The 19401-nt window shown below is 46.3% G+C and overlaps 1 protein-coding gene across 1 annotated transcript in view; it reads left to right on the top strand.

Moving 5' to 3' along the window:
- Positions 1-561: 561 nt before the first annotated feature.
- g2e3 (G2/M-phase specific E3 ubiquitin protein ligase) overlaps positions 562-19401 on the top strand; it is a 336184-nt gene continuing 317344 nt past the window's right edge. The window contains exons 1-2 of the mRNA XM_038790247.1: positions 562-704; positions 17337-17413. Of these exons, the coding sequence (XP_038646175.1) occupies positions 685-704; positions 17337-17413 (97 nt within the window). The 5' untranslated portion in view covers positions 562-684. The remainder of the gene's footprint in view (positions 705-17336; positions 17414-19401) is intronic.

Raw genomic sequence — 19401 nt, 5'->3', positions numbered from 1 at the left:
CCTTGCCCTGGAATCTCCCGCAGTGTGATGAACCCCGCCATGGAATCTGCCGCAGTGTGAAGATCGATGTCCTGGAATTGGCGGGAGTGTGAACATCCCCGCCTTGGAATCTCCCGCACTGTGAAGATCCAAGCCCTGGAATCTCCCACAGTGTGAGGATGCATGTCCGGGAATCTCCGGCAGTGTGAAGATCGAAGCCCTGGAATCTCCCGCAGCGTGAAGATCCCCGTCCTGGAATCTCCCGCAGTGTGAAGATCCCCGTCCTGGAATCTCCCGCAATGTGAAGATCCCCGTCCTGGAATTTCCCGCAGTGTGAAGATCCCCGTCCTGGAATCTCTCGCAGTGCGAAGATCCACATCCTAGACTCTCCTGCAGTGTGAAGATCCCCGTCCTGGAGTCACCCGCAATGTGAAGACCCCCGTCCTGTAATCTGCCACAGTGTGAAGCTCCCACCCTGGATCTCTCGCAGTGTGAAGATTCATGGTTTGAAAGCTTATGCAATTTGTGGGTCCCGCTCATGCCATTTGTGGGTCCCGCCCTTCCCTGGCCAGAGGTCACAGTTGATATTGGGGCTTCCGGGTTGAGCAGAGCTACGCGCCGGAAGCTGCGAATTTGAATCTGAGCGCCGTTCCAGAGTAACAAAGAAGGAGGGAGACGCGGTGCTGCAGGAGGTTAATCCAGGAGATGAGGAAACCAGTGCGACGGTGAGTTAGGTTCAAGCTTGGATGGCGCTGTGGAAATTGTCGGTGCGAATTTGGTGCTTTAGATTTAAGGCAGTAAAGCTGAGGTAGCGGAAGTGTAAAGAGGCGGGTGGTTTGGGGCCTGAAGCCCGGGTCCCTGAACCCGTAGCCCGTATATTGAGGTATGATTGTTATACAGCTCGTAATTCTATCTGGATTTCCGGTTTCCTATTCGGCCATTTGGAAGAAATAAGTGATAGCGAGTCATCTCACTCAATATCTGTCAAATTGCCTACTGGAGAATGTTTAGAGAGGTGGTTTGAAACGGTAAATCTGTTGTCAATATTAATTCGACTTCGCGTTTTATCACCGTAATACATGTTGTCGTCTGTCATTGTCTGAAACTGTTATTGGAATTTTGTCAAATTCATTGTCGAATGTCTAATATGTACATTGTATTTTCTGTATCTCGGCGGGTGCCTCTCCTCAGTTACCCCCCCCCCCCCCCCCCCAGCCGTTGTGTCGCTGCCCTTGCCCTCTGCCCATGCCCTTGCCCCTCATCTCCCCACCCCTTCCCTGGTCCTGCATCTATTGGACACATCATTAATGCGGAATACTTCACTCATTAACACAAACAAACCTGAACCTAAATTTCCCACATCATACAATGTATAAGGAAGTATCAGTAACAAATCCAGAGTTACCAATATGAACTGACTTTTCATTTAAAAAAAGGCTTTAATGGTTTTAAACTGGCAAGCTATCAGACATTTAATCGTGAGCTAAGTAGCCAGTCACCTATTGCTCGAGTTTATCACAAGGATGTTAGTGTAGATTTTGGATAGCATCGTCTTCCAAAAAAGCTAACCGGTATCTTGGTATTGCCCCCTGCGATAAACACTTGATTCATGGGGCCAGATATTCTACACCCAGGGGACTAAAGGAGTTGGCCATGGAAAGAGTCATACCATTGGTTGTTACCTTCCAAAGTTGAAGAAATTCTGGAACAGCCTTGTCAGACTGGATGGTGGAAAAATTTAATCCTGCTATTTAAGGAAAGGAGAGAGGGAGAAAACAGGGAATTGCAGACTGAATGCCCGAACATCAGTAGTAGGAAAATGCTAGCGTCAGTTACAAAGGATACAATATCAGGACTCTTAGCTCATATCACATGGATTTATAAATGGAAAATCATGTTTGGCAAACCTACTGGAGTTTTTTGAAGATTCGTGGAGGGAACTTGTGTCTAACGTCTGAGGAGATGGGGAGGCCTGAAATGAATATTTTGTTTCAGTATTCACAAGAGAGAGGGACTTTGTTGCTCATGAGAACAGTGTGAGCCAGGTTAATAGACTCAAACAGGTTGCTATTAAGAAGGAGGATGTTGTGGAAATTTTGAAAAGTATCAGGAAGATAAGTTGCCTGAGGCTGACAGGATATACCCAAGGTTACTACGGGAAGCGAGGCAGGAGATTGCTGCGCTGTTGGCGATGATCTTTGCATCCTCACTCCACTGGAGTAGTACCGGATGATTGGAGGGAAGCGAATGTTGTTTTCCTGTTCAAGAAAGGGAATTGAGAAAGCCCTGGGAATTGCAGACCAGTCAGTCTGTGGTGAGCAAAATTTTCGAAAGGATTCTGAGAGATAGGATTTATGGTTATTTAGAAAGACATAGTTGGGAGGGGCAGGACATGCCTCACAAGCCTCAGTGAATTCTTTGAGGATGTGACGAGAAACATTGATGAAGGTTGGGCAGTGGATGTGGTGTATATGGATTTCAGTAAGTCATTTGACAAGGTTCCTCATGGTAGGCTCATTCAGAAAGTTAGGGGGCATGGGAAACAGGGAAATTTGGCTGTCTGGATACAGAATTGGCTGGGCGAAAGAAGACAGTGAGTGGTGGTGGAAAGTATTCCGCCTGGAGGTCAGTGACCAGTGGTGTCTCGCAGGGATCTGTTCTGGGACCTCTGCTCTTTGTGGTTTTTTGTGGAAGTGTGAGTTAGTACGTTTGCCAATGACACCAAGGTTGGTGGAATTGTAGGTAGTGTTCAGGGCTATTGCAGGTTACAACAGGACTTTGACGGGGTGCAGAGCTGGCAGATGGACTTCAACCTAGATGAATGTGAAGTGATTCATTTTGGAAGGTCAAATTTGAATGCAGGGTTAAAGGCAGGATTCTTGCAGGTGTGGAGGAACAGAGGGCTCTTGGGAGGGCTCTTGGGGTCCACGTACATAGAAAATTGCCTCAAAATTGCCACCCAGGTTGATGGGGTTGTTGAGGCGTATGGTGTGTTGGCTTCCATTAACAGGGGGATTGAGTTGAAGAGCTGTGAGCTTTATAAAACCCTGGTTCGACCACACTTGGAATATTGTGTCCGGTTCTGGTCGCCTCCATTCTTGGAAGGATGTAGATGCTTTGGAGAGGGTGCAGATGAGATTTACCAGGATGCTGCCTGGACTGGAGGGCATGTCTTATGAAGAAAGGTTGAGGGTGCTCGGGCTTTTCTCGCTTGAGCGAAGGAGGAGATGTGACTTTAAAAAAAAAATGTTTTTTATTGAGTTTTTGTACAGAGTATACTTCGCCGTTATGTACACAGGATATGATATATCTATATACCTGTAAGTAGGCATCCGTTTGTGTCGGCGAGGCACTTCTGGAGGGCAATCCTTGAGTGGGTCTGGTGCCGGTGTTGCCCCTCTCTTCTCCCAGTCGGATTTCGCTGCTGTTGTATTCTCGTGCACGCTGCCGCTTGCGCCGGCCCTCCCGTCCTCCGCCTGTGTTCTACTTTTTCTCTGTTCCTGTGGATGTCAGGTTGGTTAACGTTTCTCTGCCTGCCCCCTTCCTACTTCCCTGGATCTCCTCTATTGTTCCCTGTCTCTCTCCCCCCCCCCCCCCCCCCCCCCCCCCCCCCCCGCGGTTCGCCTTTCCTTCCTCTTAGTGAGTTGTTGTCCGCCCCCCCCCCTTCCTTCCTCTTAGAATGAGTTGTGTCCCCCCCCCCCCCCCCCCCGTTCTATCTTGCCCTCTGATGCTTTGACTGCTTTCCCCTGGTTCCTGGAACAATCGGGTGAATGGCTCCCACGTTCTGTGGAAGCTGTCGTCTGACCCTCGGATGGCGAATTTAATTTTCTCCATTTGGAGGGATTCCGAGAAGTCGGATAGCCAGTCTGCAGCTTTAGGTGGTGCTGCTGACCGCCAGCCTCACAGGATTCGACGGCGGGCGATCAGGGAGGCAAAGGCAAGGGTGTTCGCCCTCCTCCCCAGGAATAGATCTGGCTGGTCTGAAACCCCGAAGACCGCCACTTTTGGGCCTCACCCCCACCACTTTGGACATTGCCTCGAAGAAGGCTGTCCAGTACTTCACAAGTCTGGGGCAAGACCAGAACATGTGGGCGTGGTTGGCCGGGCCTCCTTGGCACTGTTCACTTCTATCCTCCACCTCCGGGAAGAACCTACTCATACGGGTTCTTGTTAAGTCTGCTCTATGTACCACTTCTAGTTGCGTCAGGCTGAGCCTTGCGCAGATGGAGGTGGAGTTGACCCTATGCTGTGCTTCGCTCCAGAGTTACCACCCAATCTCGATCCCCAGGTCCTCCCATTTCCTTGTTGTGTCCAGTATGGTGTCGGCCCCTTCTTCCAGTTGGTCATACGTGTCGCTGCAGTTTCCTCTCTCTTTTATATGCTTGCGTCCAGTAACTCTTCCAGTAATGTCGGTCGTGGCGGTTGTGGGTCGGTCGTGGCAGTTGTGGGTAAGTCCTTGTCTCCTTTAGTAAGAAGTTTCTGAGCTGCAGGTACCTTAGCTCATTCCCCCTGGTCAGCTGGAATTTGTCAGTTCATCCAGTGTCCCAACCCTGCCGTTGGTGTATAGGTCCCTGACTGTCAGTGTCCCCTCGTCCTGTCTCCACCTTTTGAAGGTGGCGTCGGTCAGTGCTGGTGTGAACCTGTGGTTGTTACAGATGGGAGCTTTGTCTGACATACCCCCCACCCCACCCCATACGAACGTCATGATTAGTTTATCTACTACTTGGAAAAAGGCCTTGGGGATGTAGATCGGGATGCTCTGAGTAGGAAGAGGTACCTGGGCAGCACGTTCATTTTGACCATCTGTACTCTCCCCACAAGGGAGAGTGGGACTGTGTTCCATCTTTCCAGGTCCTTTTTTACTTCCTCTGTCAGACTGGTGAGGTTCCATTTGTTGACCCCTTTCCAGTCGTGGGCTATTTGGATCCCCAGGTAGCGGAATTTGAGTCGGGCTTGTTTAAACGGCAGTCCCACTAGTGCTGCCCCACCTACTTGTGGGTGTACTGGGAAGAACTCGCTTTTGCTCGTGTTGCGTTTGTAGCCCGAGAAGGCGCCAAACTCCTTCAGGAGCGCGGTGATTCCGTCCATGCTGCTTTGTGGGTCTGAGATGTAGAGGAGCAGGTCATCTGCATAGAGTGAGACTCTGTGCTCTCTGCTGCCCCTTCGGATCCCCCTCCAGCTTTTTGCCGCTCTGAGCGCAATTGCTAGTAGCTCGATTGCTGGGGCGAACAGCAGTGGGGATAGTGGGCATCCTTGTCTGGTGCCCCTGTGCAGCTGGAAGTATCGGGCGTTGGTGTTGTTTGTCAGTACACTCGCCATGGGAGCGTTGTATAGGAGTTTGGAGGAGAGGTGACTTGATAGAGGTGTACAAGGTGATGAGAGGCATGGATAGAGTGGATAGCCAGAGACTTTTCCCCAGGGTGGAAATGGCTATCATGAGGGGACATCATTTTAAGGTGATTGGAGGAAGGTATAGAGAAGATGTCAGAGGTAGGTTCTTTACACAGAGAGTGGTGGGTGCGTGGATTGCACTGCTGGCAGAGGTGGTGGAGTCAGTCATTAGGGACATTTAAGCGACTCTTGGACAGGCACCCGAAGGGGTGTAGGTTAGGTTGATCTTCGATTAGGATAAATGGTCGGCACAACATCGTGGGCTGAAGGGCCTGTACTGTGCTGTTCTATGTTGTATGTAACTGGTAGAATAGATAAGGATCAGGGGGATTGAAGGCGCTAGCAACAGAGCCGCTCCCGATGGCCCCGGGAAAATACTCAGGGAGTCCGGTAATAATAGCTTCACTGGGAAGTTGGAGGCGGTTTCACCATCATTTCGGGTTGGGGGCAGGGTCAAGGGAAATGCCGGTTCGGGGGAACCACAGATTTGAGCCAAGGAAGTGGGATGGACATTTTTTGGAAATGGGAGGAGAAGGATTGAGACACTAAAAGACTTGTTTCTTGGGTGTCCGTTTGCAGGATTGAAGGAGCTGGAAGCCAAATATTGGCTGGAGCAGGGGCAAATGTTTAGATACATGCAGGTTCGAAATGTTGCCAGAAAAGAGATACAGAGCTTCTCGGTGGAGCCAGCCTCCACACTGCTGGAGGAGCTGCTGACGACAGGGGGTAGTGTCAGCGGTTTACGGAGCTATTTTGGAAGAGGAGAAGGCACCACTGGAAGGGATCAAAGCAAAGTGGGAGGAAGAGTTGGGAGTGGGTATGGAGGAGGGGTTCTATGCTGCGGAGAGTGAATGCTTCCACCTCGTGTGCGAGGTTGGGGCTGATCCAGCTGGAGGTGGTATATAGAGCACACCTCACAAGGGCGAGGATGAGCCGATTCTTTGAAGGTGCAGAACATGTGTGTGAACGTTGCGGGGTGGGGGGGGGGCCCGCAAATCACGTTCATATGTTTTGGTCCTGTCCAAAGCTAGAGGATTGCTGGAACAAAGTTTTTAGCATAATCTCTAAAATGGTGCACGTGAAACATGGCCCGGGCCCTCGGAAGGCCAAATTCGGGGGGTCGGACCAGCTGGGGTTGGAAACGGGTGTGGAGGCAGATGTTGCAGCCTTCGCCTTGTTGATCGCCCAAAGGCGGATCCTGATTGGTGGGGCGGGGTGGGGGACCTGTTGGAATTCTTGACTCTTGAGAAGGTTAAGTTTGAACTGAGGGGAAGGATGGAGGCATTCTACAATTCATGAGCATTATTCATTATGGATAACATCGAGCATTGGTTGGGGGGGGGGGGGCTGGTTGGGAGGATTGCTGGGGCTGGTTGGGAGGATTGGTGGGAGGGGGACTGTGTGTTACTGGTGACATGGGGCGATTCCTGATTCCTTTTTGTCATTTGTTTATGTGAACATGCGGGCTGATGTTTGGTGGGAGGATGGGATCATTGTTGTTGATATGGGGATTGACATCCTTGTTACTGATTATTGTTTATTGTTGGTGGGTGTAAATTTGGGAGGAAATGTGAAAAAGGAGAATAAAAATATTAAAAAAACAAAAAAAAACACAGATAAGGGTGATAAAGTCCCATACAAGAGGTTCGTGTGTAAATTAAAGTGCTTTGGCTCGGGGGTAATATTGATTGACAGTTGCTTCATGATTAGGAAACAGAGTGGGAATACATGGGTCTTTTGCCAAGTGGCAGATGGTAATGAGTGGGGTCCTGCTGAGTGGGGTCAGTGCTTCAGCCCCAGCTATTAATGATATGCATCAATTATTTGCTTGAGGGAACCAGAAGTAATATTTCCAAGTTTGCAATGAAACTTGGTGGGAAGGTGAAGGATTTAGGCAAGGTGAGTGAGTGGGGAAATAAATGGCATTTGCAGTATAATGCGGATAAATGTGAAGTTATCCACTCAAATGGAGAAACAGAATGGCACAGTATTATTTCAATAGTGACAGATTGGGAAATGCTGACGTAGAAAGGGACCTGGGTGTCCTCATGCACCAGTCACCAAAAGCAAGCCTGCAGGTACAGGAATCAGTCAGGGAGGCAAATAGTATGTTGGTTTATTGTAAGAGGACTTGAGTCCAAGAGCAAGCATGTCTTCCTGCAGCTGGTGAGATCATACCTGGAGTATTATGTGCAGTTTTGGTCTCCTTATCTAAGAAAGGATATACTTGCCGTGGATGAAGTACAGTGAAGGTTCTGCTCGGGTGGCAGGATTGTCATATGAGCAGAGATTGGGTCAACTGGGCCTGTATTGGAATATAGAAGAATGAGAGGGGATCTAACGTATAAAATTCTGATTGGGCGGACAGACTGGATTCAGGGATATTGTTTCCTCTGGATGGGTGGGAGGTCGAGAACAAAAGGTCACGGCCTCAGGATATGGGTTGGGCCATTTTGGACTGAGAAATGTCTTCACTCAGAAGCTGGTGAACCTGTGGAATTATCTGCCACAAAAGACTGTGGAGGCCAAGTCACTGAATATATTTAAGGAAAGGGACTTATAGATGTTAAAGCTGTGAAGAGGTGGGACAGCACTGGAGTATGGCATTAAGATAGAAGATCAGCCATGATAACAAAGAAACTTATAGCACAGGAACAGGCCCTTCAGCTCTCCAAGCCTGCATTGACCATGCTGCCTGTCTGAACTAAAACCCTCTACCATTCCTGGGACCATATCCCTTTATTCCCATCTTATTCCCATCTTATTCATGCATTTGTCAAGAAGCCCCTTAAAAGTCGCTATCATACCTGCCTCCACTACCTCCCCCAGCAGCGAGTTCCAGGCACCCACCACTGTCTGGGGTAAACAAAAACTTGCCTCGTACGTCTCTTTTAAACCTTTCCCTCGCACCGTAAATCTATGCCCCCTTGTAATTGATTCTTCCACCCTGGGAAAAATCTTCTGACTGTCCACTCTGTCCATGCCCCTCATAATCTTGTCGGCTTCTATCAGGTCGCCCCTCAACCTCCGTCGTTCCAGTGAGAACAAACCAAGTTTCTCCAACCTCTCATAGCTAATGCCCTCCATACCTGGCAACATCCTGATAAATCTTTTCTGCACCCTCTCTAAAGCCTCCACATCCTTCTGGTAGTGTGGCGACCAGAATTTGACACTATTTTCCATGTGCTTCCTAACTAAGGTTCTATACAGCTGCAACATGACTTCTCGGACATCCATTTGTCCGGATTAAACTCTCTCTGCCGTCTCCCCAGCCGATCGATACCCTGCTGTATCCTCTGACAGTCCTCATTGTATCCGCAACCAACCTTTGTGTCGTCCGCAAACTTACTCATCAAACCAATTAGGTTTTCCTCTAAATCATTTATAGAAATATATATCAAACAGCAAAGGTACCAGCACTGATCCCTGAGGAACGCCACAAGTCACAGCCCTCCATTGTTGAATGGTGGAGCAAGCTCAATGAGCTGAATGGCCTACTCTTCCTATTTTCGGTGTTTCACATAGTTGAGTGTCTATGAATCAAATCTTTATACTCAGTAAAGGAAAAGTTCATAATTTTTATTGAGAAATACGGCATAGAACAGGTCCTTCGGCCTACGATGTTATGCCGAACTTTTGTCCTAGGTTAATCATAGATTATAATAGAATTTTGGACACTAAAGGCAATTTATCATGGCCAATCCACCCAACCTGCACATCTTTGGACTGTGGGAGGAAACCGGAGCACCCGGAGGAAACCCACGCACACACGGGGAGGATGTGCAGACTCCACACAGACAGTGACCCAAGCCGGAATTGAACCTGGGACCCTGGAGCAGTGAAGCAATTGTGCCATCCACAATGCTACCGTGCTGCCCTTATTAAATTAATCTACACTCCATTATTCTACCCTAATCCATGTACCTATCCAATAGCCGCTTGAAGGTCCCTAATGTTTCCTACTCAACTACTTCCACAGGCAGTGCATTCCACGCCCCCCACTACGCTCTGGGTAAAGAACCTACCTCTGACATCCCCCCCCCCCCCCCCCCCCCCCCCATATCTCCCACCATTTACCTTAAATTTATGTCCCCTTGTAATGGTTTGTTCCACCCGGGGAAAAAGTCTCTGACTGTCTACTCTATCTATTCCCCTGATCATCTTATAAACCTCTATCAAGTCTCCCCTCATCCTTCTCGGTTCTAATGAGAAATGGCCTAGCACCCTCAACCTTTCCTCGTTAAGTCCTACTCTCCATTCCAGGCAACATCCTGGTAAATCTCCTTTGCACCTTTTCCAAAGCTTCCACATCCTTCCTAAAATGAGGTGACCAGAACTGCACACAGTACTCCAAATGTGGCCGTACCAAGGTTTTGTACAGCTGCATCATCACCTCACGGCTCTTAAATTCAATCCCTCTGCTAATGAACGCTAGCACACCATAGGCCTTCTTCACAGCTCTATCCACTTGAGTGGCAACTTTCAAAGAACTATGAACATAGACCCCAAGATCTCTCTGCTCCTCCCCATTGCCAAGAACCCTACCATTAACCCTGTATTCCGCATTCAGATTTGTCCTTCCAAAATGGACAACCTCACACTTGTCAGGGTTAACTCCATCTGCCACTTTTCAGCCCAGCTCTGCATCCTATCTGTGTCTCTTTTCAGCCGACAAAAGCCCTCCTCACTATCCACAACTCCACCAATCTTCGTATCATCTGCAAATTTACTGACCCACCCTTCAAATCCCTCATCCAAGTCATTAATGAAAATCACAAACAGCAGAGGACCCAGAACTGATCCCTGCGGTACACCACTGGTAACTGGGCTCCAGGCTGAATATTTGCCATCCACCACCACTCTCTGACTTCTATCGGTTAGCCAGTTCGTTATCCAACTGGCCAAATTTCCCACTATCCCATGCCTCCTTACTTTCTGCATAAGCCTACCATGGGGAACCTTATCAAATGCCTTACTAAAATCCATGTACACTACATCCACTGTTTTACCTTCATCCACATGCTTGGTCACTTCCTTAAAGAAGTCAGTAAGACTTGTAAGGCAAGACCTACCCCTCACAAATCCGTGCTGACTATCTCTAATCAAACAGTGACTTTCCAGATGCTCAGAAATCCTATTCCTCAGTACCCTTTCCATTACTTTGCCTACCACTGAAGTAAGACTAACTGGCCTGTAATTCCCAGCGTTATCCCTGTTCCTTTTTTGAACAGGGGCACGACATTCGCCACTCTCCAATCCCCTGATACCACCCCTATTGACCGTGAGGACGAAAAGATCATTGCCAATGGCTCTGCCATTTCATTTCTTGCTTCCCATAGAATTCTTGGATACATCCCGTCAGGCCTGGGGGACTTGTCTATCCTCAAGTTTTTCAAAATGCCCAACACATCTTCCTTCCTAACAAGTATCTCCTCGAGGTTACCAGTCTGTTTCACACTGGCCTCTCCTACAATATGGCTTCTCTCGTTTGTAAATACTGAAGAAAAGTACTCGTTCAAGACCTCTTCTATCTCTTCAGACTCGATACACAATCTCCCGCTACTGTCCTTGATCGGACTTACCCTCGCTCTAGTCATTCTCATATTTCTCACGTGTGTAAAAGGCCTTGGGGTTTTCCTTGATCCTACCCGCCAAAGATTTTTCATGCCCTCTCTTAGCTCTCCTAATCCCTTTCTTCAGTTCCCTCCTGGCTATCTTGTATCCCTCCAGCGCCCTGTCTGAACCTTGTTTCCTCAGCCTTGCCTAAGTCTCCTTCTTCCTCTTAACAAGACATTCAACCACTCTTGTCAACCATGGTTCTTTCTGTAAGGTTAGCAGGATTTCTGGTGCCACACCTACTTTATGAGCAGGCTAATGTTTAAAAAAAAAAAAAAATCAATATTTTTGAAATTGCTTGTGGAACTCCAAGTTTCTTCTGACTCGAGGGAAACGCAATGATGTTGGCTCATAATGCATTTACATACATAGAAGATAGAAGCAGGAAGGGGCCATTCGGGCCTTTGAGCCTGGTCCGGCATTCATTGTGATCATGGCTGATCATCACTTTCAATGATCAAGCCTTCCCCCATATCCCTTTCGTCCCAAGAGCTATAACAAATTCCTCCTTGTAATTCCCACGGTTTTTGCTTCAACCACTTTTTGTGATAGTGAATTCCACAGATTCATCACTCACTGGGTGAAGAAATTTCTCCTCACCTCAGTCCTAAAAGATTCACCGCTTATCCTCAAACTATGACCCCTAGTTCTGGACACCTCCACCATCGGGGACACTCTTTCTGAATCTCCCCTGTCTAATCCTGTTAGCATTTTGTAAGATTTATGAGATCCCCTCTCAGTCTTCTAAACTTCAGTGAATATAATCCTAACCAACTTAGTCTCTCCTCATATGACAGTCCTGCCAGCCCAGGAATCAGCCTGGAAAATCTTTGCTGCTCTCCCTCCATAGCAAGAAATCCTTCCTCGGATAAGGACACCAAAATTGCACACAATACTCTAGGTGTGGCCTCACCAATGTCCTATGTAATTGTAGTAAAACATCCCTATTCCGATACTCCAGTCCTCTCTCTATGAAGAGGCTGCTGCATAAGATAAGGATGCATGGTGTTTAGGGTAGAGTACTAGCATGGATAAAGGATTGGTTGTCTAACAGGAAACAAAGAGTGGGAATAAATGAGTGCTATTCTGGCTGGCAATCAGTGACGAGTGGTGTGCCTCAGGGATCGGTGTTGGGACCACAATTATTTACCATTTATATAGACGATTTGGAGTTGGGAACTACGTGTAAGGTATCCAAGTTTGCAGATGGCACGAAGGTGTGTGGCAGAGCAAAGTGTACTGAGGACTGTAAAACCTTACAGAGGAACATTGACACATTGAGTGAGTGGGCAAAGGTCTAGCAGATGGAGTATAATGTCAATAAGTATGAAGTTGTGCATTTTGGTAGGAGTAACAATATAACGGATTATTACTTAAATGGCAAAAAGCTGCAGCATGCTGCTGTGCAGAGGGACCTGGGTGTACTTGTGCATGAGTCACAGAAGGTTGGTCTGCAGGTGCAACAAGTAATTAGGAAGGCAAATGGAATTTTGTCCTTCATTGCGAAGGGGATTGAGTTTAAAAGTAGAGAGGTAATGTTGCAGTTGTACAAGGTGCTGGTGAGGCCACACCTGGAGTACTGTGTGCAGTTTTGGTCTCCACACTTGAGAAAGGATGTGCTAGCACTAGAGGGGGTGCAGAGGAGGTTCACTAGGCTGATTCCGGAGTTGAGGGGGTTATCGTATGAGGAGAGGCTGAGTAGATTGGGATTATATTCACTGGAATTCAGAAGGTCGAGGGGGGTTCTAATAGAAACATAGAAAATTTTGAAGGGAATGGATAAGATAGAAGTAGAAAGGATGTTTCCACTGGTAGGACAAGAGGGCATAGCGTCAAGATTAGGGGGAGCAGATTTAGGACTGAATCAAGGAGGAACTTCTTCACTCAGAGGGTGGTTAAAGTATGGAATTCCCTACCGAAAGGAGTAGTAGACACTACTTCATTTAATATATTTAAAGATAGGGTAGATGTTTTTTTGAAAAATAAAGGAATTACGGGATAGGCCGAGAATGCGGGTAAGTGGTTCTGAGACCACGAAAAGATCAGCCATGATCTTATAGAATGGCGGAGCAGGCTCGAAGGGCTGGACGGTCTACTTCTGCTCCTAGTTCTTATGTTCTTATGAAGGCCAACATAGTGTATGCTCTCTTTAGTGCCTGCTGTATCTGTGCACTTACTTTCAGCGACTGGCCCACAAGGTCTCACTGAGTATTCACAACTCAATTTACACCCATTCAAACAATGCCTTCCTATTTTTGCTACTGAAGCGGATAACCTCACATTTATCTACATTATACTGCATCTGCTATGCATACGCCCACTCGCTCAGCCTGTCCAAATCCCGCTGAAGCATCTCTGCATCCTCTTCGCGGCTCACCATCCCATCCAACTTTGTATCTTTTGTAAATATAGAAATACTACATTCATTTCCCTCGTTCAAATCATTAACATATGATGTCCTAAGCAAGATCACTGCCTGCCAATCAGAAAAAGACCCATTTATTCCAAATTTTTGCTTCCTATCTGCTAACCAGCTTTCTATCCATCTCGAGACACTACCCGCAATGTCATGCGCTTTAACTTTACATAGTTATATGCTGTGTAAGACCTTGTCGAAAGACTTCTGAAAGTCTAAATAAACCACATCCACCCAGTGTTCTCCCTGGTCAACTCTATTAGTTACATCTTCAGAGAATTCCAATAGATTTGTCGAGCATGATTTCCCCTTCATAAATCCATGCTGACTTTGTCTGATTATACCAAATGCTGTGCTATGAAATCCTTGATAATGGACTCCAGCAACTTCCTTATTACTGAGTTGAGGCTCATTGGTCTGTAGTTTTCTGTTTTCTCTCGACCTTTTTTTTTTTGAATAGTCAGGCGATATTGGCTACCCTCAATATAACATAAAATTCCCAAGTTGTTCTCCAGAAAAACATGAGTCTTAAATCTGAAAGAAAAACCGTAGAATTAAGGAGGGGCAAAATCAGGGCATTTGTTTAAATATTTCAGAAGGTCAGTCAACGAAGAAGCAGTGAAACATGGTTTGATAATCCAGTTCCAGCACCATGTGGCAATAGAATTCAACAAGATAAGAGTGTGGCAAAACTCAAATGTTGCTGCCTTGTTTGTACTTATACATGCATGTTTTTGTTTTTAAAACGCTATGGTAACATGTTGAAGTGGATGCTATTCCTTTTCCATGCTTAAAGGGAGATGAGAGATGACCCTTCTATTAAAATAGAGCAAGTCACTGAATATATTTTGGTTGATCAAGAGTTAACATAGAAGCTTTCTCTTGCGTATAGATAGCCTAGTTGAAATGAAAATGACAGTGACTGAACCCCCGCAAGTGTGGATAAACTGCAACTTATACTCGACATTGTATATGGAATATTTTGCAAATCCTGTTCGACTTTCTAAACTTTTGTTCAATATGTAGAATTAAAAAGGTACCTTCAGCTATCTTGTGAAGACATTTTAACTTATTTTAAGAGAAGAAAGGTCCCAGTTAATATTAGTTAACGGTTAATATTATTTGATATCAAAAAGGATGTATTTAATTTAAAGGGTAAGTCATGGCAGTAGATGTGCTGTGGTGTGCTCTTTCTCCACGTGGGGGACCAGGAATGTTTTCAGCATGTGTGCAGGACGTTTCTCTCGCTGCAGCTCCTGGAAGGCTGGGTTTCAGACCTGGAGCAGCAGCTGGAAACACTTTGGAGCATCCACGTATTGAACACTAGTGCCCCAGAACTTGCTGCACCCCTAGCCAAGCTGTTCCAGCACAGCTACAACACTGGCATCTACCCAGCAATATGGAAAATTGATTTCTTGTCTAATGTTTGAACCAAGGCTGTAATGAGGTGAGGAGCTGAGTGACCATGGCGGAACCCAAACTGAGCGTCCGTGAGGAGATTATTGCTGAGTAAGTGCTGCTTGATAGCAGCGTTCACGACTCCTTCCATCACTTTGCTGATGATGGGGCGTAGACTGATAGGGTGGAAATTGGCTGGGTTGGATTTGTCCTTGTGTACAGGACTCATCTGCACAACTAATTCATCCATTTTAAAATGTCACATGCTCCAAGCGTTCAGGTCAGTAAAATGGATGAATTAGTTGTGCAGATGTTTGTAAAGGAGTATGATATAGTTGGGATTACCAAGGCATGGCTCAAGGAGATCAAGGATGGGAGCTAAACATTGAGGGATATTCAGTTTTTAGGAAAAACAGACAGAAAGGAAAAGGTGGTGGAGTTCCATTGTTGATTTGAAGAAGCTATTGAGGGGTGTGAAATCTGTATGGGTTGAGTTTAAAAAAAAAAAAACACCAAGGAGCAAAAAATATTTGTAGGGTAGTATACAGACCATCAAACTGAAGTGGTCATGTTGGGAACAGCATTAGACAGGAAATCACAGATGCATATGATAAAGGAACATCTGTGATTATGGGTGACTTCAATCTGCATATAGATTGGGTAAGTCAAATTAGTTACAATACAATAGAGGAGGAATTTCTGGAGTGTACACGGGATGGTTTTCTGGACCAATATGTTGAGGAACCAACAAGGGAACAGGACCAACAAGGGAACAGGCCATCTTGTACTGGGTGTCGTGGAATTAGAAAGGCTTAGTTGGCAATCTAGTCATGAGAGAACCCCTGGGGACGAGTGACCATGTGATAGTCTTTATCAATGTGAAAAGTGAGGTTAATTCTGAGACCAGGGTCCTGAATCTCAAATTAAAGAATATGATGGCATGAGTTGGCTATGCTAGACTGGAAAACATTTCTGAAAGAAAGATAGTGACATGCAATGGCAGACATTCAAGGAACGAATAGGTGAACTCCAAAAGTTATTTATTCCTATTGTTCCTGGTTAGAGTGTGGGATTGGGCCTAGGTGGGGTGCAGAATTGATGGGCTGAATGGCCTCCTTCAGATAGCAGGGATTTTATAATTCTACTTTGTGATTCTATTCCATGAATTAAGTAGTTGTAATGAATAAGCCTAGTAGGCGGCATTGAACTTGGGCATTTGGAACATCAGCATCACAACAGTTTTAATCCATTAAGATGCTTCACAGGGGTGTTATCAAACAAAATTCACACCGAGCCACACAAGGCAATTGAGTCAGGTGAACAAAAGCTTAATCAAAGATGTAGGTTTTGACTTACTAATAATAATTTTTATTGTCACAAGTAGGCTTACAAACACTGCAATGAAGTTACTGTGAAAAGTCCCTAGTCGCCACATTCCGGCGCCTATTCGGATACACAGAGGGAGAATTCAGAATGTCCAAATTACCTGACAGCGCATCTTTAAGACCTGTGGGAGAAAACTGGAGCACCCAGAGGAAACCCACGCAGACACAGGAAGAAAGTGCAGACTCCACACACACAGTGACCCAAGCCAGGAATCAGACCTGGGACCCTGGAGCTGTGAAGCAACGGTGCTAATCACTGTGCTACCGTGTCGCCTGTGGCACTTAAAATGCGACTAGACATAGAATTTACAGTGAAAAAGGAGGCTATTCTGCCCATCGAGTCTGCACCAGCTCTTGGCAATAGCACCCTACTTCAGTACTCGCCTCCATCCTATCCGAGTAACCCCTTTCGACTCTAAGGTGCAATTTAATAATAATAATTGGCCAATCCACCTAACCTGCACATCTTTGGACTGAGGGAGGAAACCGGAGCACCTGGAAGGAATCCACTCCTAGACAGGGAGAATGTACAAACTCCACACAGTCACCCGAGACCGGAATTGAACGCAGGTGCCTGAAGCTGTGAGGCAGCAGTGCTAACCACTGTGCCATCGCCCCTTCCTATTGTATTCAAGAAAGAGATGGACAATCTTTTAAAATTTAATGGCATGAAAGGGAATGAGGAGAAATATGACATTGGAATTGAGAATCAGCCATGATTGGAGTGATCTTTTCGAGGTCTATAAAATAATGAGGAGCATAGATAAGGTTGATGGTCAATATCTTTTCCCAAAGGCTGCCAGAAGCAGTGGTAGCGGTGGGTACAATGTTTTCCTTTAAAAGGTAGTTCAACAATTACTGGGCAGGGTGGGTGTAGCGGGATATGGGCCAAATGCGGGCAAATGGGACGAGCTTAGTGATAGAAACTGGGTGGCATGGACAAGCTGGGCTGAAGAGCCTGTTTCCATGCTGTAAACATCAATAACTCTATATTGAATGGCGGAGCAGGCTTGAAAGACCGATTGGCCTCCTGCTCCAGATTTCTATGTTTCTAATCTTGTGAATTTGGTAATTGGACAATCTGTCCTCTGCTAATATAATCACAGTATAACTCCATAATCACAGGTGTTCCTTTATCTGCTTTTATATAGGAAGTTGTCCAAGTCAGGCACTGCAATTAACTTTGCTCCAAATGTGCGGCAGAAGCTGGAGCAGAGACAAAATCCTCGTGAGTACTTCTGCTATTTTACCTGCTGTCTTCATTTTGAACTTATTTATCAGAAAGACGGAGTGCAAGAGATGAATCGTGTGATCAGGTGGTATTTCATCTTATCTGCATAATGCATCATTTGGTATTAGTGCTATTTGATGATGAGCAGAAGTGCAGTACCTTGGTTGATTCAATAAATTATGTCCAATCAGCAGCACGGTAGCACAGTGGTTAGCACAGTTGCTTCACAGCTCCAGGGTCCCAGGTTTGATTCCCGGCTTGGGTCACTGTCTGTGCGGAGTCTGCACGTTCTCCCCGTGTCTGCGTTGGTTTCCTCCGGGTGCTACGGTTTCCTCCCACAGTCCAAAGATGTGGAGGTTAGGTGGATTGGCCATCTTAAATTGCCCTTGGTGTCCAAAAAAGTTAGGTGGGGTTACTGGGTTCTGGGGATAGGGTGAAGGAGTGGGCTTAAGTGGGGTGTTATTTCCACGGGCCGGTGCAGACTTGATGGGCCGAATGGCCTCCTTCTGCACTGTAAGTTATATGATCACAATTTTCATGTTTTCTTCCTTACAATAAGATTTTCTTCATTTTAGCCAAATACTGCTGTAATTGATTCCCTAATCAAAACTGAGACCCCCCCCTCCATTTTGGATACTGTTGTGGGCAATGATTGTGTGGGGGAAATCAGTGACTGCCAACTTCATGGCATCATGTGTGGGTCTGCTGCACAAGAGGGAAGGAGAAAAAACATCAGGGCTATAGTGGTGGGGGATTCAATTGTGAGGGGAACAGACAGGCATTTCTGCAGCTGCAAAGGAAACTCGAGGATGGTAAGTTGCCTCCCTGGTGCCAGGGTCCGGGATGTCAATGAATGGCTCTGTGGCATACTGAAGGGGGAGGGAAAAGATACGGGTATCGTGGTACCCATTGGTACTAACGATGTAGGCAGAAAGAGGGATGAGGTCCTGCAAGCAGAATTTTGAGAGCTCGGAAGGACATTTATAAAAAAAAAACAGGACCCAGAAGTCAGTGATCTCTGGATTACTTCTGGTGCCACATGCCAACGAGTATAGAAATAGTAGGTCAGTCCAATTGAATGCGTTGCTGGGGAGATGGTGCAGGACGATGGGCTTTAGATTTCTCGGACATTGGGACCATTTTTGGCGATAAGGGTACGTGTACAACGCAGACAATTTGTACCTGAACTGAAATTGAACCGGCATCCTTGCAGGGAGGTTTGCGAATGCTATTGGGAGGTTTTAAACTAACTTGGTAAGATAATGGGATCCTGAGAGAATGTTCAGCAGGGGGAGATGCACAGACCAAGAAGAGACAGCAAGTGAATCAGGAAGGCATAGAATGTCTCGACCAGTTGGGTCACAAGGGAATTTGGCACAATTTTAATTATTTTAATGCAAGGAGTCGAACAAACAAGACAGATGAGTTGAGGGCGCAAATTAAAACATGGGGGTATGATGTCATTGCTATCACTGAGACATGGTTGAGAGAGCGGCAGGATTGGCAGCTTAAAAACCAAGAAGGAGCAATCACATTTCTGGGAGTGATCTATAGGCCACTAGCAACCTGAGAAAAATTTCAGAGTAGCATGAAACTAATAGGGTAACTAGTGATAGTGTGAAAGGTTTAGAGGAAGCGGAATTTTAAAAATGCATCCAGGAGAACGTTTTACGAGAGAGGGGGCGGAACTGGAGTGATTATCAGTGGGGGAACATTTTGCAAACAGTGATCATAACTCCGTTGTATTCAAGATTGTTATGGAAAAGGACATGGATGGGCCTGAGATCAAAGTTCTAAACTGGGATATGGCCAATTTTGATAAAATCAGATCTGATTTGGCTGGGGTGCACTGGGTAAATCTGTGACAGAACAGTGGGACGCATTCAAGAAAGAAATGGGAGAGCGTGGGGTCAATATGTTCCAAGAAAGAAAAAGGGAGGGACCAACAAATCCAGTGAATCTTAGATATCGAGGGATATATAGCT

Source organism: Scyliorhinus canicula, chromosome 2 (genome assembly GCF_902713615.1).
Source record: "Scyliorhinus canicula chromosome 2, sScyCan1.1, whole genome shotgun sequence".
Lineage (NCBI taxonomy): Eukaryota > Metazoa > Chordata > Chondrichthyes > Carcharhiniformes > Scyliorhinidae > Scyliorhinus > Scyliorhinus canicula.
The sequence above is the reverse complement of the archived record's forward strand: the minus strand, read 5'-3'. Positions and strand labels throughout refer to the sequence as shown.